General features: G+C 42.6%; 1 protein-coding gene across 1 annotated transcript in view; it reads left to right on the forward strand.

Moving 5' to 3' along the window:
* ACO1 (aconitase 1) overlaps nt 1-27,864 on the forward strand; it is a 65,151-nt gene that overhangs the window by 9,768 nt on the left and 27,519 nt on the right. The window contains exons 2-7 of the mRNA XM_015093260.4: nt 15,338-15,456; nt 18,393-18,561; nt 19,930-20,067; nt 26,172-26,241; nt 26,345-26,528; nt 27,045-27,184. Of these exons, the coding sequence (XP_014948746.1) occupies nt 15,360-15,456; nt 18,393-18,561; nt 19,930-20,067; nt 26,172-26,241; nt 26,345-26,528; nt 27,045-27,184 (798 nt within the window). The 5' untranslated portion in view covers nt 15,338-15,359. The remainder of the gene's footprint in view (nt 1-15,337; nt 15,457-18,392; nt 18,562-19,929; nt 20,068-26,171; nt 26,242-26,344; nt 26,529-27,044; nt 27,185-27,864) is intronic.

Consider the following 27,864-nt stretch of genomic DNA (forward strand, 5'->3'; position numbering starts at 1 on the left):
TAAATTCTGGTGTTGGAAATGTACAGTTTAAACCACTTCTAAAGTTAGGAGCGCACTTTGTGGTTGGCCCTTGGTCCGAGTTCCTACGGTGACGGGCTCTGCTATACCCAACCTCAGTCTTCTCCTTTCCTGCCCTCGCTCACCCCTTCTGCCTTCCCTCAGACCCACCTCGGGGCCTTCGCATGTGATCTGACCCCTCCTCCAGATTCCCCTCACTTCCTCCACAGTTTTTCTCAAGTGGCTCCATGTCAGTGAGGTCTTCTTTGATCACCTGATAACACTTCACAGAACATGCCCTACTGCCTGGTCCTGCTTTATCCATGGAACCGGTCACAGCCTGACATTCTGTTTCTGTATTTATTTGTTTAGTCTCCCCCTACTGAAATGGAAGCACCATGAGGGAGCTTTGTCAATTTTGTTCCTGAGTGCCTAAGACATATTACATGGTTAATCTAAAGATACATTGAACAAATGAATGAATGAATTATAGAATCTTTTTCACCCAGAAAGGACTTTTTAGATCATCAAGTAGCCCTGTGTTACAGACTGGGGAACTGAGGCCTAGAAAGGTTCTGTGGCTTATTTCGAATGAAATTGCTGCTGCTGCTAAGTTGCTTCATTTGTGTCCGACTCTGTGCGACCCCATAGACGGCAGCCCATCAGGCTCCTCTGTCCCTGGGATTCTCCAGGCAAGAGTAGTGGAGTGAGTTGCCATTTCCTTCTCCATCGAATGAAACTAAATCCTTCAAAAACTGTTACAGCTCTTTTAAAAACTCTAGGAATATATGTGGAGCACTCTGGCCAGTGGTCCAGGATGAGACAAAAGAGTTAGTTAAAATTGTAATAAGTTAACTTGTGATAAGTTAAAATTGTAACCCAGAGTGACAAGTTATTGTGTGACTGCAAAGCTTTCTGAAGGCAGAGTCTCATTAATTTCTGTGGTGTAAAGTGCACCTTGCATTAATCAGTGCCTGAGAAAAATGTGCTGATGGATTTGCTAATATTCTTATAAAGCCATTCCTTCTCCAAGACCCTCCTTCTGCACTGAGACAGGAGGGAAGAGGACAGGATGCAGCCTTTGAAAGAAGAACATATTCTGAGGATATGACAGAAGCTGGGTAGAAACCACTAGATTCAAGATGGCAGGAGACTCAGTTTCCCACAGACCTTGAGCCTCATTGTACACTCGCTGTAACACATTAATGCTGTCATGTCTGACTCTGGGATCTCATGGACTGTAGCCCGCCAGGCTCCTCTGTCCATGGAATTCACCAGTAAGAATACCAGAGTGGGTTGCCATTCCCTTCGCCAGGAGTCTTCCTGACCCAGGAATTGAATGCAGGTCTCCTGCATTGCAGGCAAATTCTTTACCATCTGAGCCACCAGGGAAGCCCTGTAATTAGCATATACTAAATGTCTCACAGGTGCCATGACAGTTATAGGGCCAACCATAGAAAGTCAAAAAGCAGGAGTTGCCCCAGTTCCTGGAAATCCCCACCCCCTCACCAAGATAGCTAGAATATTCCTCCTCCTCAGTATCCAGTGAAATTCCCCAGCCCATAGAAACCAACCACCCCTACACTCGGGGTCTGGTCCCCTTTCCAAGAGGACCCCATGCCCTAGGCCACCTCTCACCTTAGGAGATGGCCCACACTCTATCTATGGACAGAGTGTGGGTCTCTCTAAAAAAAACCCATTTTCACTTTACCATGGCTCACCTTGAATTCTTTCCTGCACAAAGCCAAGGGCCCTCACTTGGCCACTCGAGACCTAGGACATGACCATTCTTTCTTGCCCCATTTTTCATACAACAGCACTACCTTTTTTCCCCCCATTCTCTGCCAGAATAGATAATTGCACTTATGACTTCTCCTTTAAAATTCTTTTGGTTGCAAGTATCACATTTAAGAGATTTTTGTATTATTTTTTGTGTTTTTCTTTTTCCCCAAGTACTTTTATGAACAGCTAGGAAGATCAAAGAAATGATTTGGTCTCTGAAAATTGGGCTTCCTTGGTAGCTCAGACAGTAAAGAATCTGCCTGAAACACAGGAGACCTGGGTTTGATCCCTGGGTTGAGAAGATCCCATGGAGAAGGGAATGGCAACCCACTTCAGTAGTCTTGCCTAGAGAATTCCACGGACAGAGGAGCCTAGCCAGCTGCTGTTCTTGGGGTCGCTAAGAGTCGGACAAAAACTGAGTGACTAACACACACATGCTGAGAATATTCAGAGATATTTAGCTATTCCAGCTTCCCAGATGCATCTGCATCAAATAAAGCAAAAAAACGAACATTTCTAGCTCTCTCGTTTGTAAAAGAACCAAGTCGACCAGCATGGTGGTTTGCTGGCCTGAATGGTTCTGACCTCAATCGTGTTTATATTTACATAGACATTCTTGGAATCTCACTTTTGACAAAAAGCTGTTTATAAGTAGCATGATGTTTAGATACACAGCAGTCAGTTTGGGAGCAGGACCAATTAATTTCTCTTTAAACAGAAGAAAAGGAAGCACAGCTAATCTTGAGAGTGAACTGAAGTAAACTCTAAGAGATGCAGTGATGTTATGTTACTTTGGATTGCAAGCTAGGAAAAATCAGGAAGGGTATATTTAGGAAAGTGTGAGAAGCAAGGTGAATAAACCATATGAATTACAGAATAAACCTCTTTCTGATGTCTGCACAGATTTAAAAAATCCACTCTGTCTGTCTTAGATGTGCTCAGTAAGTAATTCAGAGGGCGTGTTGTCTGTACTTTAAACCATAGCACAGAGGTTCTCAGTGAATCACCTGAAAGCCTTTCAAACTATAGAAACTTTCCAGGGAACTGATAGGCACAGTCTCCACCCCACCCCAAACCCTTTTCTCCCCACTTATAGTTGTGTGTGTTGTTTTTTTTTTTAAATGTTTAACTTTGCCCTAGGGTATAGCCTATTAACAGTGTCGTGGTAGCTTCATGTGAACAGCAAAGGGACTCAACCATACGCATACATGTATCCATTCTCCCCACAACTCCCCTCCCATCCAGGCTGCCACATAACATCGAGCAGAGTTCCCTGTGCTCTACAGTAGGCCCTTGTTGGTTATCCATTTTAAATACACAGTGTATACCTGTCTGTCCCCAGCTTCCCATCTCTTCCTAAATGAAGTGTTTGGATGGCACAAGAGACACCCCACCCACTACTGACGGGAGTTCTGCGGCCTGGGTTACAGCTTTGCTCCTTCCTGCTGGTACCTGGGAATCCTGTGGTTGGTCACAGGGGTCGTTCACATCCATGCTCCTTTCTCTGTCACAAAATAACCTTAGAGGATTCAGCTGTGGCAGCAGAAGCAGCTAAATGTGATTGGAATTATATCTCCAAAGCCTGGGGAGAGACCTGAAAAGGTGAATTTTATTTTATCGCTGGCATCTAGCTAAAATCATTCACCTGTTGCAAACATCTCTACAAACCTGACTGTGCCAAACAGATACCATCACTGTCAGCTGGTATGTGGTCCCAGGCAGTCTTCTGTTCTTCAATAAAGGACAGAAACGGTATGAACCTAACAGAAGCAGAAGATATTATGAAGAGGTGGCAAGGATACACAAAAGAACTGTACAAAACAAGTCTTAATGACACAGATAACCACGATGGCGTGATCACTCACCTAGAGCCAGATGTCTTGGAATGTGAAGTCAAGTGGGCCTTAGAAAGCATCGCTACGAACAAAGCTAGTAGAGGTGATGAAATTCCGGTTGAGCTACTTCAAATCCTGAAAGATGATGCTGTGAAAATGCAGCAAATTTGGAACACTCAGCAGTGGCCACAGGACTGGAAAAGGTTAGTTTTCATTCCAATCCCAAAGAAGGGCAAAGAATGCCAAAGAATGTTCAAACTACCAGAACAGTTGCACTCATTTCACGTGCTAGCAAGGTAATGCTTAAATCCTTCAAGCCAGACTTCAGTAGAATGTGAACCAAGAACTTAGATATACAAACTAGATTTAGAAAAGGCAGAGGAACCAGAGATCAAACATGCGTTGGATCATAGAAAAAGCAAGGAAATTCCAGAAAAACATCTCCTTCGTTGACAGTGCTAAAGCCTTTCACTGTGTGGATCACAACAAACTGTGGAAAATTCTTAGAGGTAGGAATACCAGACCACCTTACCTGCTTCCTGCAAAACCTGTATGCAAGTCAGGAAGCAACAGTTAGAACGGACATGGAACAATGAACTGGTTCAAAATGGGAAAGGAGTACGTCAAGGCTGTATATTTTCACCCTGCTTATTTAACTTCTTTGCAGAGAATATTGCGAAATTCCAGGCTGGATGAAGCTCAAGCTGGAATCAAGATTGCTGGGAGAAATATCAATAACCTCAAATATGCAGATAACACCACCTTTATGGCAGAAAGTGAAAAAGAACTAAAGAACCTCTTGATGAAGGTGAAAAAGGAGAGTGAAAATACTGCCTTAAAACTCAACATTGGAAAAACTAAGGTCATGGCATCCAGTCCTATGACTTCATGGCAAATAGTTGGGGAAACAATGGAAACAGTGACAGACTGCTTCCTTGGGCTCCAGACTCACTGCAGATGATGACTGCAGCAATGAAATTAAAAGACACTTGCTCCTTGAAATAAAAGGAGCAAGTGTCTAGGTTTGTGACAAACCTAGACAGCGTAGGCCTAAAGCAGAGACTAGGCTTCCCTGGTGGTCCAGGGGTTGAGAATCCACCTTGCAATGCACAGGACACCGTTTCAATCCCTAGCCTGGGAAGATCTCACATGCCAGCATTCTAGAGCCTGTCCACCACGACTGCTGTAGCCTGCACACCCTAGAGCCTGTGCTCTGCAGCAGGAGAGGCCCCCACAGGGAGAGGCCCAAGCACTGCAACTGAAGAGTAGTCCCTGCTCTCAGCAACTAGAAAGCCTGTGCAGCAGCAAAGGCCCACCACAGCCAAGTGAGTAAATCTTTAAAAAAAAAAAAAAAGGCAGAGACATCAGTTTGCCGATGAAGGTCCGTCTGGTCAAAGCTGTGGTTTTTCCAGTAGTCATGTATGGATGTGAGAGTTGGACAACCATGAAGAAGGCTGAGCACCAAAGAACTGATGCTTTCTAACTGTGGTGCTAGAGAAGACTCTTGAGAGTCCCTTAGACTCAAGGAGATCAAATCAGTCAATCCTAAAGGAAATCAACCCCGAATATTCATTGGAAGGACTGATGCTAAAGCTGAAGCTCCAATACTTTGGCCACATGATATATGAAGAGCTGACTCACTGGGAAAGACCCTGCTGCTAGAAAAGACTGAGGGCAGTAGAAGAGGGCAACAGAGGATGAGATAGTTGGATGGCATCATTGACTCAATGGACATGAGTTTGAGCAGACTCTGGGAGACAGTCCTTTACAGGGAAGTGAAGGATAGTGAAGGCGTGCTGCAGTCCATGGGGTCACAGAGAGACATGACTTAGCACCTAAACAACTACAACGACAGTCTTCTAGCAAGAGCGACGGTTTAGCAGTGTACTGCCCATAAGCTACTCAGTCTCCCTCACAAAAGCCATTAGTGAGACTGCTGCCTGGGCTTGAAAATGGTCTGGGTAACAGGTAGCAGAGTTCACTGATCCCAGTAGAGATTTTGCCCACGCTGTCAGGAATCGGTCACTTGCGCGGCTCTAACCAGCGAGGTGCACAGTGCCCCTGAGCATGGGGTCAGGTTATGCATCAGGTTGTCAGGGCTCCCTTCTTGTAAAGGGGAATCTTGCAGACCGCAGGTCTCGAGATCAGATAGAGGCCAAGAGGCAAGTCCTTGCCTCTCCCGAATTACAGAGCTGAGTCTCGTCCACAGGAATAACTCAGCAAAGTCCCTTCAGGTATGAGAACATTTGGTCACCAGAGGCCATCTCAGCGTCACTCAGTTTGGCCTTTCTGGCAGACAGAGAGCTTACAGAAGAAATTCAGATGTCTAAAGATAAAGACAAATTATGTTCCCTGGTTTAGGCACTTTTGTTTTTACTCTGCTTCAGAGAAGGGTCATAAAATTGGTACAGCCTTTCCCTGGCGGCCTGGTGATGTGTATCCAAATGGAGCTATCGGATCCTTCCACCCAGCTGTCCTACTTCGAGGAACTGAAAGCTCAGGGTTTATTTTGAGGAACTGGATTAAGGACCTATCTAAAGAAGTGTATGCAAAAAGTGCAAGCAGTGTTTGAATGTTAATGCTTGGACACCACCTACACATTTTAATAATAAGAAATGTAAATAAATTATTATATGACTGAAGGAGAGATTTTTATGGTGTAGTTAAAAGTGATATAAAATACCATATAAAAAAAAATCACATGATGGCTCCATAAAGATGTTTGTGGTCTACTGATAAGTGGGGGGGGGGGGGGGGGAAGCAGTTTAAAAAACAATGTGAATCCAAATACATTTAAAATTCATGTTAAGTGAAACTCCACACCATGGTGTTACAGGTGACTTATTTTCTTCTTTTCGTTTACTTGCATATTCTAATGTTTCCACAATGAATATCTTTTTAAAATTTTATTTTACTGTACCAATATTTTTCTGATCTTTTCCTAGGTTTCAGGGGTATAACATAGTGATTCACAATTTCTAAAGGTTATACTCCACTTACGGTTACTATAAAATATTGGCTATAGTCCCTGTGCTGTACAATATATCTTTGTAGCTTATTTTATACATAGTAGTTTATACCTCGAAGTCCTCTGCCCCTGCCTTGCCCTCCTCACCGTCTCTTCCCCACTATTAATCACTAGTTTGTTTATATCTGTGAGGTTTGTTAAAATTTTACATAGGTTATTCTAGGTCTTATTTTTAATTGAGTTGTTTGGGTTTTTTTTTTTTTGGTATTGAATTGTATGAGCTGTTTATGTATTTTGAATATTAACTAACCCTTTATTGGTCATATTATTTGCAGATATTTTCTCTAATTTCATAGGTTGTCTTCATTTTGCCAATGGTTTCCTTTGCTGTGCAAAAGCTATATATTAAATTAGGTCCCGTGATTTATTTTTATTTTGCTTTTGGACACAGGTCCAAGAATATATTGCTATGGCTTACGTCAGAGAGTGTTCCACCGATGTTTTCTTCAAGGAGTTTTATGGTTTCTGGTCTTAAATTTAGGCTTCTAATCTACTTTGAGTTTATTTTGTGCATAGTATTAGAAAATGTCCTTATGTTATTCTTTTACACGTAGCTGTCCACTTTTCCCAGCACCACTTATTGAAGAGAGTGTTTTTCCTTCACTGTATATTCTTGCCTCCTTGATTGTAGATTAACTGACCATCCGCGTGTGAGTTTATTTCTGAGCCCTCTGTTCTTCCCTGTTGATCTCTGTGTCTATTTTATGCTGTTTCTGTTCTGTTATGTTCATTTGTTTTATTCTTTCGATTCCATGTGTAAGTGAAAATATATCATATTTGTCTGACTTATTTCCTTCAAGTCTAGTTGGTAGAAGTGGCAAAATTTCATTCTTTTTCATGTTGAGTAGTATTCCATTACACATATATATAATATGTGTAATATATATGTGTGTAATATTTGTGGTCTTTTCTCTTTTTTCTCATGAAAAATAGTTATATTATTAATTCACCTATCTTGCAAGATTATGAGATTGTGTCTTTTTTTAATACTATATATATTTTTAATTTTTAATTTATTTTTTTAATTGGAGGCTAATTACAGTATTGTATGGGTTTTGCCATATCTTGACATGAATCAGCCATGGGTGTACATGTGCTCCCCATCCTGAACACCCCTCCCTCCTCCCTCCCCATCCCATCCCTCAGGGTCATCCCAGTGCACCAGCCCTGAGCACCCCGTCTCATGCATCGAACCTGGACTGGCGATCTGTTTCACATATGATATTATACATGTTTCAATGCTATTCTCTCAAATGATCCCACCCTCGCCTTCTCCGTCAGAGTCCAAAAGACTGTTCTATACATCTGTGTCTCTGTCTCACATATAGGGTTATCATTACCATCTTTCTAAATTCCATATATAGGCATTAATATACTGTATTGGTGTTTTTCTTTCTGGCTTACTTCACTCTGTATAATAGGCTCCAGTTTCATCCACCTCATTAGAACTGATTCAAATGTGTTCTTTTTAATAGCTGAGCAATATTCCATTGTGTATATGTACCACAGCTTTCTTATCCATTCATCTGCTGATGGACATCTAGGTTGCTTCCACGTCCTAGCTACTGTAAACAGTGCTGTGATGAACATTGGGGTACATGTGTCTCTTTCAATTCTAGTTTCCTCGGTGTGTATGCCCAGCATTGGGATTGCTGGGTCATAAGGCAGTTCTATTTCCAGTTTTTTAAGGAATCTCCACGCTCTTCTCCATATGGCTGGACTAGTTTGCATTCCCACCAACAGTGTAGGAGGGTTCCCTTTTCTCCACACCCTCTCCAGCATTTATTGCTTGCAGACTTTTGGATCGCAGACATTCTCCTGGTGTGAAGTGGTACCTCATTGTGGTTTTGATCTGCATTTCTCTGACGATGACTGATGTTGAGCATCTTTTCATGTGTTTGTTAGCCATCTGTATGTCTTCTTCTCATGGTAGCCATTTTTATTGGTGTGAGACTGGTTTTGATTTGCAAAACCACTGACATTGTGGTCTTGGGTTGCATTTTTCTGATGAGAAGTCATGTTGAACATCTTTTCTTATGTCTGTTAACTATCTGTATACCTTAACTTTATATCTTTCTTGTTTTTATTTACTTATACAATAGTATGTGAGTCTGATATTTACATCTATAGGATTGATTTACCCTTACTCATCTGCCTCTCTTAGAATAAACTAGTCATCCAGAACATCCAGATAGTTAAAAACTTAACCACAAGTTGTTTTCCCAAAGTTTAGCTGTCAGTCAGTTCTCTGGAATTTTGAATCATAGAAGGCTCAGTGAATGATTATAGAGCTAACTCATGAAAGTGCCAGAAGACTGTAATATGTCTAAGTAGTACTTTTTAAACTCTATTTATGGAGGATTTTAAGTTTGTTTGGTTTTTTTTTTTTTTTCACCCCTGCCAGGGAAATGTACTTTTAATTGGAAGGAAAATCAGATATATTTTCTTCCTCGTTCTGCCACTTAACAATCCTGTAGCCACCCCCCAGGCTATCACCTTCTTTTTAGGGACTCTATTTCCTCGTCAGGGGAATGTTGGTGATATCTACGGTTCTTTCAAGGAAGGCTCAACATTCTCTGATTTATCTCATTGCATCCTCAGCATCTACTGTGCTCACCTAGGGAGTGGTGGGTTTCTCTGATGGCTCAGATGGTAAAAGAATCTGCCTGCAGTGCGGGAGACGTGGGTTCAGTCTCTGGGTTGGGAAGATCCCCTGGGGGAGGGCAAGGCAACCCACTCCAATATTCTTGCCTGGAGAATTGCCATGGACAGAGGAACCTGGTGGGCTACAGTCCATGGGATCACGAAAGGGTTGGGTGTGGCTGAGCGACTGAGCACAAGCACACGGGGCATGGTGATGGGCTGGTGCCGTGTGGCTTAGGCACAAGTGAAGGTGCCTCTCCAAGCCTCCCGCCCGAGCCCTAAACTGAAGCCAAAGATCAGTTGGCAGCAGCGCTGTCTGCGGCTGGAAAGGATCCCTGCGCTGAGCTTTTTACAAGGAGCACAGTTCACTTGGTAAATGTCTCAGATCTGCCCACCCATGCCTACTGTTTAGAATTTTTAGTGATTTCCTTTAAAATTCTGGTGTCCAGCACTCCCTACCCCACTCCCACTCCTCCGAGCACAGAATGTACCTGTAAGGGTCATGCTAAGTGACCCAGCTGGTATTTCAGGATGGGTTAGCATTGAGAAACACCCATTTCTCTACCAAACAATTATCTTTTCTTTCAAAATGTACACAGATGTAGTGAAGGGTTTCAGAGACAGTACAAAGGTCCCTTTTTTGGATTCCTTTTGTTTAATAACTGTCCCTGGGTCCCGCTTGATTCAGAGGCAAAGGTCAGCAGTTCTGGCCTTCTCAACACAAGTGTTCAGGAAGGACAAGCGCTGAATGAGCTGCAAACTCACTGCTTAAATATAACATTTCCCCTGCTTTCCTTTCTTTTTTAAAAAATCTCTTTTCTTCTTTTCTTTTCCTCTTTTTATCCTTTGCCTCCATGCAGTACCACCTTATTCTGTGGAACAGAAGAGGCAGCAACCCGAACGTATTTCCATGTATACACTAACCTTTCCTCTTTCCATAAAAGAAAAAAACCTAGGATAACACTCCACTCTCTCCAAAACAATCCTGTTTGTTCATTCCTCTCTTATTAGTATTGAATGGGGGTTAGATAAAACAGATGAAAGGGAACAAGGCAGAGCAGATAGGAAAGGAATTGAAGCAACAAGGTCTGTGGTTTCTGTGACTGTGGAAGTAGACAGGATTCCCTGGCCAGTTGGTGGGGTTTCTAGCAAAATCACAGGTCTCAGGACAATTTGGGGCCTGCAGGTCCCTTAGTAATAATACTTGAGGCTTGGGGATGGGGTTTGAGGGTTCTGGAGAGGGTCAGGCAGACCTACGTGTATCCCTGATGCCTAGATTCTGCTCTGGTCTGGCTCGTCCCCAAGGCAGAGATCCTTCTCCTCACACCCTGCTTGGAATGTGGTCACTTTGGCTCCCTCTTGGGGTTCCCGAAGCACTGTGAACTCCTATAATATCATTTGAAATACAAACGATAAAGTGAGTGAAACTTTGGAGTGGCTCTGATTTCCAGAACCCTCCAGATTTAAAGCAGGGGTTGGGGGAGAAGGGTGAGGAGTAGACATTTCCCAACTTCCAAGCAAAACCAGTTTGGGGTTGCAAAAATACAGTTGCTCTTGCTTTCCACTGCCCTGGGGCTCAGAGTGGCAAGGGACATGTGGCAATCAGTGCCCAGCCCAGGCCACTGTGCTGGCTGAGCCCTGGATAGAAGGAAAGGCGACTCTAGTATTCAGAACTGAGGCTTGTAGGAGGATTTTGCAGGCCCGCAAGTCTCCTGGCTTTTCATCAACACTAGGGGTTGCTTGGTGGCCTCCAGCCAGCACCTCCTTCAGATGAGGAGTTGCCACACCTTGAGAGGTGGCCCCAAGGAGCTGGTAGAGAAAGCCAGAGATCAAAGCCTAGCTCTGCCTCTAACTGGATGTTTGCCCTGTGGCGAGCTATTCATGTCTCAGAGCTGCGGTCTTCTCTGCTATAAAATGAGAGTAATAGTAGACTGAAATTTACAGAGTTGTGGCCAGGGTTATAGAAGATGGTATGAAGTCAACGGTACATCCTGATACTTAGTGATTAGTAATTGGTTTGTCTGTCTCCTAACTTCTGCAAGTAAGATTTCCTTCATTCAAGTACTGAAACTAGATAATTATGTAGGTTTTAAAGAAAAAAGGAGGCAGATAGTGTGTTACACAACATATTTTCTACAAGAGCCACACTGGTCACCATATGTGAGTGAATGAGTGAAAGTCGCTCAGTCATGTCTGACTCTTTGCGACCCCATGGACTGTAGCCCACCAGGCTCCTCTGTTCACGGGATTATTCTGGCAAGAATACTGGAGTGGGTTGCTATTTCCTTCTGCAGGGGATCTTCCCGACCCAGGGATCAAACCCAGGTCTCCTGCACTGCGGGCAGATTCTTTACCATCTGAGCCACCAGGGAGACATATATCCATCCTGAAATACCAGCTGGCTTTGTAGGGTGGTAGGAACAGCAAGAATCATGTAAGACTTCCAGAGTTCTGCTGGGGGCATCTGTAAGCTGTATTGAGTCGCTTCAGTCATGTCTAGCTCCTTGCTACCCCGTGGACTGTAGCCTGCCAGGCTCCTCTGTCCATGAGATTCTCCAAGCAAGAATACTGGAGTGGGTTGCCATGCCCTCCTCCAGAGGATCTTCCTGATCCAGGTATCAAACTTGCGACTCATGCCTTGTGCATTGGCAAGTAGGTTCTTTACGGCTAGTGCCACCTGGGAAGCCCACATTTGTAAGCTTCAGGGAAGCAAATTGACATGTTGAGTTCTTAGCGCATCATGGCAGATATGGGTACAATTTAGCAACTGGTTTGCCTATAGAATTTTGGCAAACTAGCCCTTTTAGGGCTTGACAGAGAAACAGAAATGATTTAATGTGACTTAAGACTTTTTAAAGATATGACCTGGCCACCATGCCTGGTTTTTCAAAAGGTCCCCAACACTTCCAGAGTTTCCTTGCCCAAGTTTTCTCTTTAGTTTCCTACCGTTCCTCCAAAACATCTGCCAGGCTGAGTGAGAACGCAGGTCAGGGCTCGCCCATGGGCGTGTCTGGTTTGGCCATCATGGTGCAGGCCCACTCAGTCATTTAGGAAAATACAGTTACCAACATTTGTAAATCAAGAGAGTTTGGGTGGAAATCCAGATTGCCAGACTCGCTTGAACACCGTCCACACCGGGCTGGCATTCCTGCATGCAGCCTGTGGCTGGAGCCAAGTGGGTGCTGCTCCCTTGGCTAGGCAAACAATACCCGAGCTGCCTGGCCGGGCACTGCCTGCTTCCCTTGTTCAGGGCCCCTTCCTGAATTGGGGTGGCATTTTGGTTTCATTCCCTCACCATCTTACATATCTCCCTTCCATGGTACCTCACTGCCTTCTGAAGTAAGCGGGCGTTCCTCACCTGACCCTCCACACTGTCCAGCAATGATTCTCAGACTGGACACCTTCTAGAGACACCTGGGAGATTATTTGGTCCTGCTGCTTCCCCAGTCCCTTCTGATTCAGCAGCTTGGGGAGCGGGGTTGGGACTCAGGAGTCTATTTTTAACAAGAAAGATCCCCAGGTAATTCTGCTGCAGATGACCTGGGGTGCATGCTTTTGTAAATAGAGCTGCAGCATGCCCCAGCGTCCCCTGCTGGCCTTTCTGTAGTTTCAGTTCCAGAATTCCTAGAGAAGGCAGTCACTTGGCCTTTAGCCTCGCTCACCAAATTGCAGCTCCAGCAAAAACCACGTGGGATGGGACTTCCACGGCGGCCCACTGGTTAAGACTTTGCCATCCAATGCAGGGAGTACCGGTTTGATCCCTGGTTGGGGAGCTAGGATCCCACATGCCTTGAGGCCCAAAAACCAGAACATACACAGCAGAAGCAATACTATAACAAATTCAATAAAGATTAAAAAAAAAAAAAAAACCATATGGATGCAGGGGAAAGAAGCCACTCCTAGCAACAAGGTGCGAATCAGATCCGTTTCCCCACCCCCACCCCACCTGCTCCACCTCTACACAGACAGACACACACACACACACACACACACTATCTCTCTCACACACACACGCCTTTCCACTGCATTCTCTCCTGTCCATTACAGGTGCCCAGACCATCCCGGCCCTCCTGCACGGGGAACTCCAGGAAGGCAGGGCTACTCCTCATTCAGCTGCCTCTCATCAGAATAGCCCAGCACTGGGCTTCAGACAGAGTGAATGAACACATTCTCTCTCTTTAAGTTTTTAACTCATTTTCAAACAACTTTATTTGTACTCAGTTTAAAATGCAAACAATACCAAAGGATATACGATAAATGTGAGTTGTCCTCCCGGTCCTGACTTTCAGGCCTCTGTCCCTCTTAAGGGGCTTCCCTCTTGGCTCAGACAGTAAAGAATCTGCGTGCAGTGTAGGAGCCCCAGGTTTGATCCCTGGGTTGGGAAGATCCCCTGGAGAAGGGAATGGCAACCCACTCCAGTATTCTTGTCTGGAGAATCCTGTGGACAGAGGAGCCTGGCAGGCTACAGTCCTTGGGGTCGCAAAGAGTTGGACATGACTGAGCAACTTTAACTCACTCATTCCCTAAAGGAACCAGTCTGTTTTGTGTCTTGATGAAAACATGGGCCTGTCTCTGGAGACAAGAGCCACTGTCACTGCTCATCCTTACAAACAGCTCTTTTCTCTACAGTCCTCGATTTACAGTGGTTCAGCTTACGGTTTTGTTTTTTTTCACCACTTTGGAGCAAAAGCAATAGGCATTCAGTGGAAACACACTCTGAGTTTTGAGTTTTGATCCTTGCCCGGGCTGGTGCTATGCGGTACAGTACTCTACTGTGATCGTGAGTAGCTGTAGCCGCAGCTCCTAGTCAGTCATGCCATCCCTGGGATGAACAACCTCACAGCCATTCTGTACTCAAACAGCCACTCTGTTTTTCATTTTCAATACAGTAGTCAATACATTACATGAGATATTCAACTCTGTGTGAGGTTATCTTGCCCAACTGTAAGCTAGCATTAAGAGTTCTGAGAATATCCGTGGTAGGCTTAGCTAAACTGCGATGTTCAGTAGCTTAGTACATTAAATGCATTTCAGCTTATGGTATTTCCAATTTATGATGGGTTTATCGAGATACATATCTTTTCATTTTTCTCATTTTATAGTAATATGTTGATCATTTCATATCAGTCATCCCCAAAATAGGTTGAACTTTTAAATATTTATTCATAAAACCTTGGATTAAGTAGGGAAATTTTACTATTCTTATATAATAATTAAGACTGAAGAATGGACTGATAAGGATTTTCGCCAAAGACGTAGATTTAGAAAGCAAGTCTTCCAGCTCCTGCCCTGGAGTGTTTTACTCTAAGTCTTTTAGTTATTTGAATCGCTGTTTATCTGTATGGTGCAGGCCAGATCTTTTTCGTTCACCACTTACAATTTATAAAAAGATACAGGAGAAGTTCTGCCCAGAGCTGGGGTAGAGGGTCCTCTCCGAACTTATTTGTGAGTTTAGCCTTTTATACATCTACCAGGTACCTTAAAGATTCCTTGATGTGAACACACTCTCGCTACCATTATGTAAAAGTGAGTCCAGAAGACTTCTAACTAACAAGTTTATTTAAAATGCTGCAGAGGCAGCTACAGAAGAAAACAGCTGTTTCCAAGTCTGCTTTCCCAGAGTTCAGGTTTTATGTAGTTGTACAGTGTCACCTGCTCCGACCTCTTACCTCTGGTCAAGCAAAGCATGAATCCAGCTCAGATGTTCATGTGTTTGCAATTTCCCGTGTGACACTTCCTTCATTTCCCTTCTGCCTCATGTCTTATCAGTGCCATGTTGGAAAGTTGTAGATATAAGACAAAAGAAGTTTGGAATCGTACACTCATGAGAGGTGAATGCTAGCTTTCATAGGAGCTTCACAGAAGTCATTTTCTTTGCTAAGAATATCATTCTGGTATTCATTTGTGTCCCACCTTCCCACCACTCTGAAAAGATAATAAGTGATTTCATGAAGTCAGTGTGTATCATAACTGTTAAAGAGGGCAAATACTCGTTGGAATAAATAAGATCCAGCTTTGAGAGGAGGAATTAAATGTTCTCTGGCCTTTTCAGGGACACGTGGTCATCAGGAATCATGAGCAACCCATTCGCACACCTTGTTGAGCCTTTGGATCCTGCACAACCAGGAAAGAAGTTCTTCAATTTGAATAAATTGGAGGATTCCAGATATGGTAGGCACCTGGCTCTTTGATATAAATGCTCTGATAGCAATTGGCGTGTCAGTTGCATAATAAGTAAACTACCTGATAAATCAGCCTTTAGGAGAGTTGGAAGAGGGAGTAGCAGGGAATGGCTGAATGGTCTTGGATTAACCACAGAAATACACACACGCACCCTTCTTACATTGCTCATTTTCAAGTAGATAATGATTATATACATATAACATTTATATAACACTTGATATAGAGAGTATTTGTACATGTATATTATTTGATCTGAATAACAAGCCTGTCAGGCTATATTCAGAAACATTAAAAAGTCCTGAGGAAGCTGAGGCCCCAAAAGAGTCAATGATATGGTTAAATAACAACTATGTAGGTAGTAGGCAGCCAGCGGCAACAGTCAGGCCACTGGGTGGCGGATTGGCCCTAGGGCGGGCAGTGGCAGTAGAGAGGCTGGGGAGCCCTGCGCTCCCGGGTTTCCTCCAACATCAGTCAGCTCCAGCCAGCAACTCCAGAAGGGCCTTTGCCCAGGCCCCCGGGTGGAATGGTGATCAACATGCCCAGCAGCCAGTGAAGGCTTACACGCTCAACGAGAACCAGCAGTGGGACAGCCAGGGCACTGGGCACGTCCTCCAGCTACATGGGACAGCAGAAGGACATGTCCCTGCTAGTCAGGGCCTGACAAAACGTGCTCCACTGGAGAAGGGAATGGCAAACCACTCCAGTACTCTTGCCTTGAGAACCGCATAAACAGTATGAAAAGGCAAAAAGATATGACACTGGAAGATGAGCCTCCAAGGTCAGTAGGTGTCCAGTATGCTGCTGGGGAAGAGCAGAGAAACAGCTTCAGAAAGAATGCAGAGGCCGAGCCAAAGTGGAAAGGATGCCCAATTGTGCTGTGTCTGGTGGTGAAAGTAAAGTCCAATGCTGTAAAGAACAGTATTGAATAGGAACCTGGAATGTTAGGTCCATGCATCAAGGTACATTGGATGTGGTCAAAAAGGAAGTGGCAAGAGTAAACATTGGCATTTTAGGAATCACTGAACTAAAATGGGAATGGGAGAATTTAATAACAATGATTATTATACTGACTACTGTGGACATGAATCCCTTAGAAAAAAATGGAGTAGCCCTCACGGTCAACAAGAGTCTGAAATGCAGTACTTGGGTGTAGTCTCAAAACTGAGAGAATGATCTCTGTTCATTTCCAAGGCAAACCATTCAACATTCAAGTCTATGCCCCAACCACTAATGCCAAAGCAGCTAAAGTTGAACAATTCTATGAAGACCTATAAGACCTTCTAGAACTAACAACAAAAAAAAAATGTGCTTTTCATCATAGGGGACTGGAATGCAAAAGTAGGAAGTCAAGAGATACCTGGAGTAACAGGCATGTTTGGTCTTGGAGTACAAAATGAAGCAGGGCAAAGGCTAACAAAAGTTTTGCCAAGAGAACATACTGGTTAGAGCAAACACCCTTTTCCAACAACACAAGAGACAACTCTACATATGGACATCACCAGATGGTCAATACCAAAATCAGAGTGATTATATTCTTTGCAGCCAAAAATGGAGAAGCTCTATACAGTCAGCAAAAACAAGACCTGGAGCTGACTGTGGCTCAGATCATGAACTCCTTATTGCCAAATTCAGGCTTAAATTGAAGAAAGTGGGAAAACCACTAGACCATTCAGGTATGACCTAAATCAGATCCCTTATGATTATACAGTGGAGGTGACAAACAGATTCAAGGGATTAGATCTGGTAGACAGAGTGTCTGAAGAACTATGGACTGTAGTCCATAACACTGTACAGGAGGTGGTGACCAAATCCATCCCCAAGAAGAAGAAATGCCGGAAGGCAAAATGGTTGTCTGAGAAGGACTTAGAAATAGCTGAGAAAAGAAGAGAAGCGAAAGGCAGGGAAAGATACACAAAACTGAATGCAGAGTTCCAGAGAAAAGCAAAGAGAGATAAGAAAGCCTTAAGTGAACAATGCAAATAAATAGAGAAAAAAAAAAAAAAAAGAATGGGAAAGACTAGAGATCTCTTCAAGAAAATAGATATTCCAAGGGAACATTTCATGCACAGATGGGCACAATAAAAGACAGAAACAGCAAGGACCTAACAGAAGCAGAAGAGATTAAGAAGAGGTGTCAAGAATACACAGAACTGTATAAAAAACTTCTTAATGACCCAGATAACCACGATGGTGTGATTACTCACCTAGAGCCAGATTTCCTGGAGTGTGAAGTCAAGTGGCTCTTAGGAAGCATTCCTACAAACAAAGCTAGTGGAGGTGATGGAATTCTAGCTGCTGCTGCGTCACTTCAGTCGTGTCCGACTCTGTGCGACCCCATAGACGGCAGCCCACCAGGCTCCCCTGTCCCTGGAATTCTCCAGGCAAGAACACTGGAGTGGGTTGCCATTTCCTTCTCCAAGGCATGAAAGTGAAAAGTGAAAGTGAAGTCTCTCAGTTGTGTCCAACTCCTAGCGACCCCATGGACTGCAGCCTACCAAGCCCCTCCATCCATGGGATTTTCCAGGCAGAGTACTATTTCAAATCCTAAAAGATGATGCTGTGAAAGTGCTGCACTCAATATGCCAGCAAATCTGGAAAACTCAGCAGTGGCCACAGGACTGGAAAAGGTCAGTTCTCATTCTAATCCCAAAGGGTAATACAAAGGAATGTTCAGACTACCACACAATTGTACTCTTTTCACACGCTAGCTATTTTCTAATAACTGAATGTCTCAAGCCCATTCAATATTCTGATATTTCAAATCGCTGAAATCAGTTTAAATGTGCTCTCTTTCCTTGTTGAAAGACTAGAGGGGATGTTGCCTTGCATCAGGTTTGGATGGAGACAGGCTTTAAAGAGCTCTGATAATAAGATGGCTCATGGTTTTTTGTCTGTTTTGTTATGCTTTCTCCTTTTATTCCTAGGATCCTTACCATTTTCTATCAGAGTTCTCCTGGAGGCAGCCATTCGGAACTGTGATCAATTTTTGGTGAAGAAGAATGACGTTGAAAATATCCTGAATTGGAAGGTCATGCAGCATAAGAACATAGAAGTGCCCTTTAAGCCTGCCCGAGTCATCCTGCAGGACTTTACGTGAGCCTCGTGTCACCTTACTCTCTCCTCTCCCTCCCTTGTCACTCTGTAGAGAAGGCTTTTTAAAGGCAAAAACAAAACAACAACACAGTGATTGTGTGATTTTTCACTCAATATTCAGCGACACTTGAAAGCAAAAGAGGGCGGTCACCCCAGATGGCAAGAGATAATCTCAGGGACGGTACTCATCCACCTTTTCCAACGGCAGAGGTCATTGTCCTTGGCCTTGATGATCCTAGCCCTCAGTGTACTAGCAAAAAAGTTGAAAGAGACAGCATGAAGTGGAACTGTCTTAGAATCTTTTCTCCCCCACATCCGGTCACCCAGGGAGCCAGGTTTTAAGCAGACATCCTTGGAATGTTGACCTGTATCACCGGAGGGGAGATGCGTAGTTTGCAAGGCCTGATGTGTTGCTGTTAAGTCTGCTCACACCCTGCTAATCCCAAGAACTGCTTCCCATCACAGCCTCACTTAAAAAGGCAATCTGCTGATTTGTCCATTTACTTTTGCCTGCACCGGGCCTTCACTGCTGCCCTCGGGCCTCTAGCTGCAGTGAGTGGGGCCCTCTCTTGCTGCGGTGTGCTGGCTTCTCTCTTCTTGCAGAGCACAGGTTCTCAGTGCGTGGCCTTCAGCAGCTGCGGCTCCTGGGCTCTTGAGCACAGGCTCAGTAGTTGTGGCACACGGGCTGAGTTGCCTTGGGACGTATGGGATCTTCCCGGATCAGGGATTGAAGCCGTGTTCCCTGCATTGGCAAGTGGGTTCTTAATCAGTGGACCTCCAGGGAAGCCCTTCACCCCTTCACAGCCTACCTTGTCATTTTTTTAAACGATGTTATTTTATTCCTTCTGGAGACCAAATTTCATTGTTTTAGAGGATGATTACTCATATTTTACTCTCTAATATAATAAAAAGGAAGGATGCGCTTAATATAAGCGTGATTCACAGCCTGCTTTTCTGAGTTACATCCATTCCTTTAAATTTGGTCTGAAGTTGAAGGGTGTGATCTATATGTCTTGCCAAAGACTTTGCGAGCCCACCATGTGAGCAGGGAACAGTGATAGAAAAAGTTCCCAAGTTTTTAAGTGCCAGCTTTCTGACAGTTTCTCTGCCTAAACCACTTTGGTTGTTAACTTTAATGCAGGAATAAAATTGCATATAGAGGTACTGCTCAGCCATGATGCTCATTACTGATGTGATTTCCACTCAAGGAAATGTATTTAGCAGCTTTCACTTTTCTGACATCTATCATTTACTCCACTGGTGAGATAGCCCTCTTGCCAATATTTTCAGCAGAAACAAAAGCTGGAAAATACCCACATAACACTTGTTTAACAGATTTGTTTTCTGCTTAATTCTCCCATTTCTTAGGGGTGTGCCAGCTGTGGTTGACTTTGCTGCCATGCGTGATGCTGTGAAAAAGTTAGGAGGCAATCCAGAGAAAATAAACCCCATCTGTCCTGCTGATCTTGTCATTGATCATTCCATCCAGGTTGATTTCAACAGAAGGTGAGAGACTAGGGTGAATATTTGGGTTTTCTGCTTTGTGCAAAATCTTGAAGTATAAGTCTTTCTCTGTGTGTGTGTGTGTGTATCACTAAATAAGAGAAGAAAAATCTTTGAAAGATATATTCAGAAAAACTCAAACTTACTATATATTTTTCCTTGAGGTTTTTTTTTTGTTTTTTTGTTTTTTTTAGTGATGGGGACATTAATCTTTTTTTCTTTCTATTTACTTCCTTCAGGGGAGCAGGCTGTGTTTAAGCTTGAAGTTTGGGTGAAAAACACAGACAGATTTCTGCCAAGAGGGCTTGTTCGTACAAGTATGTGTGTGACCTTAAAAGTGTTTAGGTGTTTTGTTTTGCCTTTTCTAACCACTGGATCCTTATTCCTCTTTTGATTTCAAGTAATTATTTTATATCCAGCCATCGCTGCCTCTCCACATGAGTGTCCATAATGTCTGTACCTTTCTTTTCCACTGTTTCTTCTACAGTTCAGGATATCCTCTTCTCTCTTCCTGTTATAACCCTACCAATAACCTACCAGTAAAATCTCAGTGGCAATAGATGATAAAAATGTATCTCTTACACATCTACCAATTAGTTGGGAGGTCAGCTAATCTCAGCTGAGTGCGGTTGGGCAGCTGTGCCTCACCCAGCCTTGACGGGGTTGACTGCTTACACTGCACATCTGCAGGGCAGCTGGGCCTACCCCATTCTCTGTGGGCTGCTTTGAAGAAAGCAGCCGTCTGGGCATCGCAGAGGCTTGAGAGAGCAAGCAGGAACCTGCAGTATCTCTCGAGGCCTTGATGAGGGACTGACATCTGATCACTTCTGTTCACAATGATGTTAATCAGAGCAAGGCCCGCGGTTGAGCCCAAAGTCAGGGGTGGAGGCATACACTCTAGTAACTGCAAGATTATACAACAAGGATATGAATACAGGGAGGGCAGCCAGGTACTGCTAGAAGGCTGATACCTTCACCTAGAAACATAACTAAGTAAAATTATTTCCAACTTTAGATAGAACCTTAGTTAAAAAGAAATAACTGTTCTGCATACAATGCCGGGAAAATTAATTCTTTGGTAGAAAAAACAGTACCTATGATTGAAAGCATTAATATTTTTTAAATTAAATCATCAAACATTTAGAAGAAAATGTAACTTTATATGTATCAAATGTCTTGATGAGAAAGACTTTCCTCAATTGAGAGGCAATGAATGAAACAAAGGCACAAAAACTATAGATGTAAGGACTTCAGAGTTAACAGGAGATAACTTGAAAAATATTTTCAATAGAGTTAATAGCCTTAATATATACAGAGTACGTGTAACCTATTTAAAAAAAGAAAAGAAGCAGTAAAACCCAGCAAATAAATGGGCAAAGGAAAGTAGACATTGCACAGTAAAAGAAAATGGTGAACAGCATATACAACCTTTTCAACTTTACAAGTAATAAAAAGGTAAATTAAACCCTTGAGATACCATTTTCTCTTATCAACATAGTTAAGATTAGAAAATAAATGTTATTAATTATAAAGGTGTCATGATGGAGACACTTTTATACACTGCTGATAGTGCTGGAAATTAGAAATAATGAAAGCACTGTGTATTTGGATCCTTAGAAATTGCCATATCCTTTGTCCTGGGATTTCTGCTTCTAAACATACCCTTTATAGATTTCTGAAATTCAGCAGAAGCTTAGTGACTAAATAGTGCTCTTTAAAGGATTATTTATAATAGAGAAAACCTAAAAGCATTCTAGGTGTCCCAACAAAGGAGAGTGATTTATTAAATTACATCACATCCTTAAAATAAATATATTAAGTAACCTTTAGGGTTATATTTAAATCCTTAATAACACTTGGAACATGCTCATGTGTTAGCTCAAGGAGCCAGGTAGAAATTGCCTGTGAGAATGATCCCAGCTCAATGAAAAGCTGCTGCTGCCAAGTCTCTTCAGTCGTGTCCGATTCTGTGCGACCCCATAGATGGCAGCCCACCAGACTCCCCCATCCATGGGATTCTTCAGGCAAGAACACCGGAGTGGGTTGCCATTTCCTTTTCCAATGCATGAAAGTAAAAAGTGAAAGTGAAGTCGCTCAGTCGTATCTGACCCTCAGCGACCGCATGGACTGCAGCCTTCCAGGCTCCTCCATCTATGGGATTTTCCAGGCAAGAGTACTGGAGTCGGGTGCCATTGCCTTCTCCACAATTAAAAGGTAGGCAGAGATTAGAGAATTGGAAAGAGAGGTGCCAAACTGCTAAGCAATTGTAACTATTCTTTATTTTTACAATAAGAAGCTGTTGTTTTTATAATAGAAGTTCATTTAAGCATGTGAAACCAGCCATACAAAGGGAAAAAAAAAAAAAAACCCAAAACCTTTATTTGCTTCCTTGGCAATTTAAGTGGGTTCCATATAGCCTTAAGAGAAACGTAGAAACTGGTCATTCTCAAATTAGTATTGCCAATATCCAAACCAGAAAAATTCAGGAATAGAGAGAAATCTGTTTTGTCTCCTGAACTGTCAGTTCTTGGAACAAGCAGACTGGATACTTGCCAGCTCTTTCCTTTCCTTTGGACTCAACCCATCCTTAGGCTTATTTTTTTTCCCCTTAAATTACATGAGCTCAATCTAATATTTTGATTTCAAAGGGAAGAGTTAAAAATACACAAACTGTTGTCCTACTGAAGAGTAAGTATGTTTCCTAAAGTCCCACTTCAGAAATGAATAAAAAGTAAGGTCACAAAGGCAAAGGAGAAGAGGGTGGCAGAGGATGAAATGGTTGGATGGCATCACTGACTCAATGGATGTGAATTTGAGCAAACTCTGGGAGATAGTGAAGGACAGGGAAGACCATGGGGTCACAGAGTCGGACTCGATTTAGCAGCTGAACAACAACCTCACAGAATCATGGGCCACTTTTATCTTTCTTGAAGCCTCTCATTGGCCTCACGGATTTACCTTTATTTCCCTGGCCTGGAAGGTAAAAGTACTGGTGGAGACAGAATTGCAGTTGTTTTAATGTCTGAAGTTATTTGACTCAAAACTCAAAGAACTCCTGACTCTTAAGTAGGTAAAGAATCTGAATCAGCACCAACTGTGACTTGGTTTCCTCTTGAAGCTGTGACATCTGTCAACTCAGGTTTCAATTTTTTATGGACATTTTTCATTTATACTGTAATACTGAAAATATTGTTTTGAAAAACACAAAGTCCAAGGTTGAGCTTTAATCTAAAATGATACCCAAATCTAGCAAACACTTTTTTTTTTTTAATTCGAGAGACACATTTCTGTGAGAAGCATTTTCACTGCTAATGTTTTGTTTTTATTTCTTGAGTTTGGTTTTGCAATTTGACCTCCCAGTCTGTTTCCTCATTTTTGTAAAGAATTAAATGTGATATGTCTCAGCTTTTGTGGAACTCTGTGCTGTGGGCTTATTTCCAGCTATTTCCAGAAATGAGTTAGTACAACTGAGTAAGGAGTGATAGGATGGTGAATTTTCTCGTAAGTATTTCTAAGCTCTTTCCTTGGTTTGAATATTAGTAATTGGCTTCACACTATCTTCAGGGATCAAGGATTTAACTAATGCATTATTATAATGTTTTTCAAAGTTATCTCAGAAATAATCTTTTTTAAAATCCCAACAAGAATATAACAATTTCCAACCAGATTTCAAGCATGTCCGAACTACGAACTATTTCCTCTATAAATATTTTCTGTGAATTTCTGGAGTACCATTAAATGTAATACTCAGAAAGTTGGAACTACATCCAGATCTGATTTCAATTTATGTAAATAAGGGAACATTTCCTCTTTAATCTGTGAGGCCATTCACATTCAGAGATCTTATTAAAAACTCACCAGGTTGGGTAAATGTGGTGCAGTTCTGAGTGGTGGAAAACTCTGAATGCTAGGTCTGTTTATTCATTTGAGTAACTAGAACTAAGTTAAGGAAAGAGCCAAGGTTAGCATGAAAGTTGTTCTGTTTTAGTGACTAAAAGGGTTGTTGTTAGTGGGTTTCTTTTTTTTTTTTTTTAACTTAGAATTAACATATCATAAAGCAGCCTAAACATTCTGGCTTCTGCTTGCCCTGTGACTGTGTCATTTATATCAAACTGATGGTCCCAAAATTCTGCGGGTTAAATGGTCTTCTTCCAGCCCTGCTTCTGCTGTAAGGAGCTCTGACGTCCTTCTAGAAACAGGAGGATGAGGAGGCATAATGACTGGGAGTCCATGTGTGCTCAGAGTACAGCCGAAGAGATAGAGCAGGGCCATACATGATTAAGAATAATGTTCCAAGATGCCTTTGCTTTTTTTTTTTTTAATTAAAAATAATTCTATTTAACAGACCTATTGTGTGCCAGTATTTGTTCAAGAAGCAGGTTAGTCTCAAAAAGCAGAGAGATTAGAGAATGCATAGCTTGAATGCAGTTAATAAGTGTAGGAACGAAATCTCTAACTTGGAGAGTTGGGAGGTTCTTCCAGGAGTATCACTTAGTCTAGGTCCCCAGGCATGTTTACCACAAGGAACTGGAAAGGCATTCTACACAGAGAGAACAGAGCATGCGAAGGCATGAGGAAAGTGTGGTGTGGGGGAGTATGAAGGCCACAGTGCCGCTGAAGCTGAAAGTTTGGGCTGGAGGATGGGAGAGAGTGCATGAAGGAATTCTTAGATCAGGCTGAAGGACCTTGTCTTTTAAAGAAAGGGATTTGTACTGTATTTAGAAAATGGGATCCCCTGGCAGATTCAACATGGGTTGTGATGATCTGTATTTTGGAAAACCAAATTCTGGTGATGGTACAAAAGATAGGTTGACTAGATTGAGAGAAACTGGGCAGGAGACTGTTTCTGGAATAAATACTCTGCTAGCTGTAGGTACTAAGTGGGAGAAGAGGAGATCATTAGATGAGGGATGGACAGACAAGGACAAGGAGGAGATGCAGGGAGGAGGGTCACACATTAGGATTTGGCCTGTTGCATTTGTGGTACCCAAAGTGTTCCTGGTGTAGATGCTCAGGATACATTGGGAATATGGATCTGGACCTGAAGACCCAGGTGGGGACTGGAGGGGTGGAGCCCTCAGTGTACTAGGATGAAGGTGGAAGGATGGAGCCCTTGTGTACTAGGATGAAGGTGGAGGGATGGAGCCTTCAGTGTACTAGGATGAAGGTGGAGGACCTGAAGACCCAGATGGGGACCAGAGGGATGGAGCCCTCAGTGTACTAGGATGAAGGTGGAGGGATGGAGCCCTCAGTGTACTAGGATGAAGGTGGAGGACCTGAAGACACAGGTGGGGACCGGAGGGATGGAGCCCTCAGTGTACTAGGATGAAGGTAGAGGACCTGAAGACACAGGTGGGGACCAGAGGGATGGAGCCCTCAGTGTACTAGGATGAAGGTAGAGGACCTGAAGACACAGGTGGGGACCAGAGGGATGGAGCCCTCAGTGTACTAGGATGTACTACCTTGACTCAAAACAATGTAGTTTGATTATAAAAATTCTAGAAAAGCTTCCTGATGCTCTGCATTGTCCATGTCCATCCTGATGGATGGAATGACTTTGAGCAAACCTTGGCATGTATTTTGGGGTTTATAGATGTTCTTGGGCAGCACCATCTGCCCTGTAAACCTCCATTTGGAGGATAGGAGGTTGTGATTCTACAAATTCCTGTGCCTCCTGGCATCACTGGGTTCCTGTCTCCCAACATAAAATAGATGAAAATGCCAGGCTCAGGCATGGCTCAGCTCAGAGAGGTGTTGTAACAAAGTCACAGATGAGAAAGGTGTATGGAAAGAAGGCTTCTTTAAGAATCTAAACTGCTGTTCTCCTCATAAAAGTCTTAAGTCTGTTCTTAAGACTCAGACTTTATGATTAGAATAGTTTTTACTTAGATTCACTCAATGTTTTCTACCCACCATGTTTAAAGGCATGGTAAAAAAAAATCACCTGAATCAAAAATAAAGTTCTTTTTTCTTTAGTTAACTCTTCTTTGCCATGTGAAGAAATGCACTACTACCCAGATGATATGCCATTTGGCTTATCATCAATAGCTTTGACTGGTAACATTTTAAGTCTTAAAATTTATACGTTTAGTTGTTCTCTTTGACAGGGCAGACAGTTTAAAGAAGAATCAAGACTTGGAATTTGAAAGAAATAAAGAACGATTTGAATTTTTAAAGGTACGGGCAGAGCTTGGTTCCACTGATTGATTCTTCATATGTGTGGGGTGCGAGGGAGAGGTGAGCTGGCATTCACAGTGTTCCTCCCATTTCTCAACTGTAGTGGGGCTCTCAGGCCTTTTGCAACATGAGGATTATTCCACCAGGCTCAGGAATCATCCACCAGGTGAATCTGGAGTATTTGGCAAGAGTGGTCTTTGATCAGGATGGATATTACTACCCAGACAGCCTTGTGGGCACAGATTCGCACACCACCATGATTGATGGTTTGGGTGTCCTTGGTTGGGGTGAGTGCTCTTTTGGGTTCCTATTCCATATGTGCTGGTCTATGGCATGGACCTCGATTTACTTTGATCCCATTACATTCCAGCAGCATGAATTTGAGTGACCAACAAATATCAGAGAAGTATTTTTGTCTGTTTTGCTTACTGTTATATTTCCAGTACCCCAAAAAGTGTTTTGTGCCTTTTATGCAGTCAGTATGATGTTTGGAAGAATGAATTGGAACAAGGGGTTAGGGACATTTAAAATAAATGAAAACCACCCGGAGAGTTTGTTAAAAATGGATACTCCTGACCCTCACTCTCCTTTTCAGTGTGGAATCGTGGGGATTTTGATCTAGATGTTGGGAGACCACACTCTGAGAAACACTTGTTAAAAATTCTGTAGAGGGAAATAGAGGAAAGATAACTGTTCTTTATGGAAATATAACTCTACACTAGTAAAATACTGAGGGTGGGTTGACTACTTATTAATGATACTGAACTATGCCTGAGGAGTCTTGAAACTGTTACTGCATACAGGTGTGGGTGGTATCGAAGCAGAAGCTGTGATGCTGGGCCAGCCAATCAGCATGGTGCTTCCCCAGGTGATCGGCTACAGGCTGGTGGGCAATCCCCACCCCCTGGTAACATCCACTGACATCGTGCTCACCATCACCAAGGTAACCAAGTGCTGCCTCTTCTGGGGTCTTAGAGAGTCTCAGTGACAAACTGGAAGGAAGTCCTTGATGGACTCTCTCTTGGTTTCCATGTGCTCTAGAAATGCTAGGAAACAGTACGTTGATGACTTTAAAAGTGACGAGATAAGGTGAGAATTCTGTGGTCAAATTTCAGATCATTAGGTTCACATTACTCTTCTGTTGCTGCATGGATATTTTTCTTTAAAAAAAAAAGTTTTTGAAACCGTGAAATAGTTTAAATACACAGAAGTTAAAATGACACTTATATGCCCACTACATAAACTTAACAGATGGTAACATTTTGCTGTTTTTGCTTCAGAGCTCTCTCTGTATGTACATTTTTTAAAGAAGTGAAATGTAATGTTTATGGCTAAAGCCACCCTCCTCATTCCTAGAGATAATCACTGTGCTGAGGTTGTACAAAATCATTTCCATGCATATTTTTTTTTGAATTTTAAATCCCTTTATCCATGCATATTTTTATACTTCTGTACTTTTTCCATGTGGTTCTTCTTTGTATGTAAATAGCGAACTCTTTCTATGAATAATTTTTGACTTTTAAAATTTCTTTCTGTGTATTTTAAGTTACATTATTGTAACAGATGTTTTTCCAAGCTGGAAAATACTAGTTAGTTGTTTTTTTGTTTGTTTTTTATTTTTGC

Source organism: Ovis aries, chromosome 2, assembly GCF_016772045.2.
Source record: "Ovis aries strain OAR_USU_Benz2616 breed Rambouillet chromosome 2, ARS-UI_Ramb_v3.0, whole genome shotgun sequence".
NCBI lineage: Eukaryota > Metazoa > Chordata > Mammalia > Artiodactyla > Bovidae > Ovis > Ovis aries.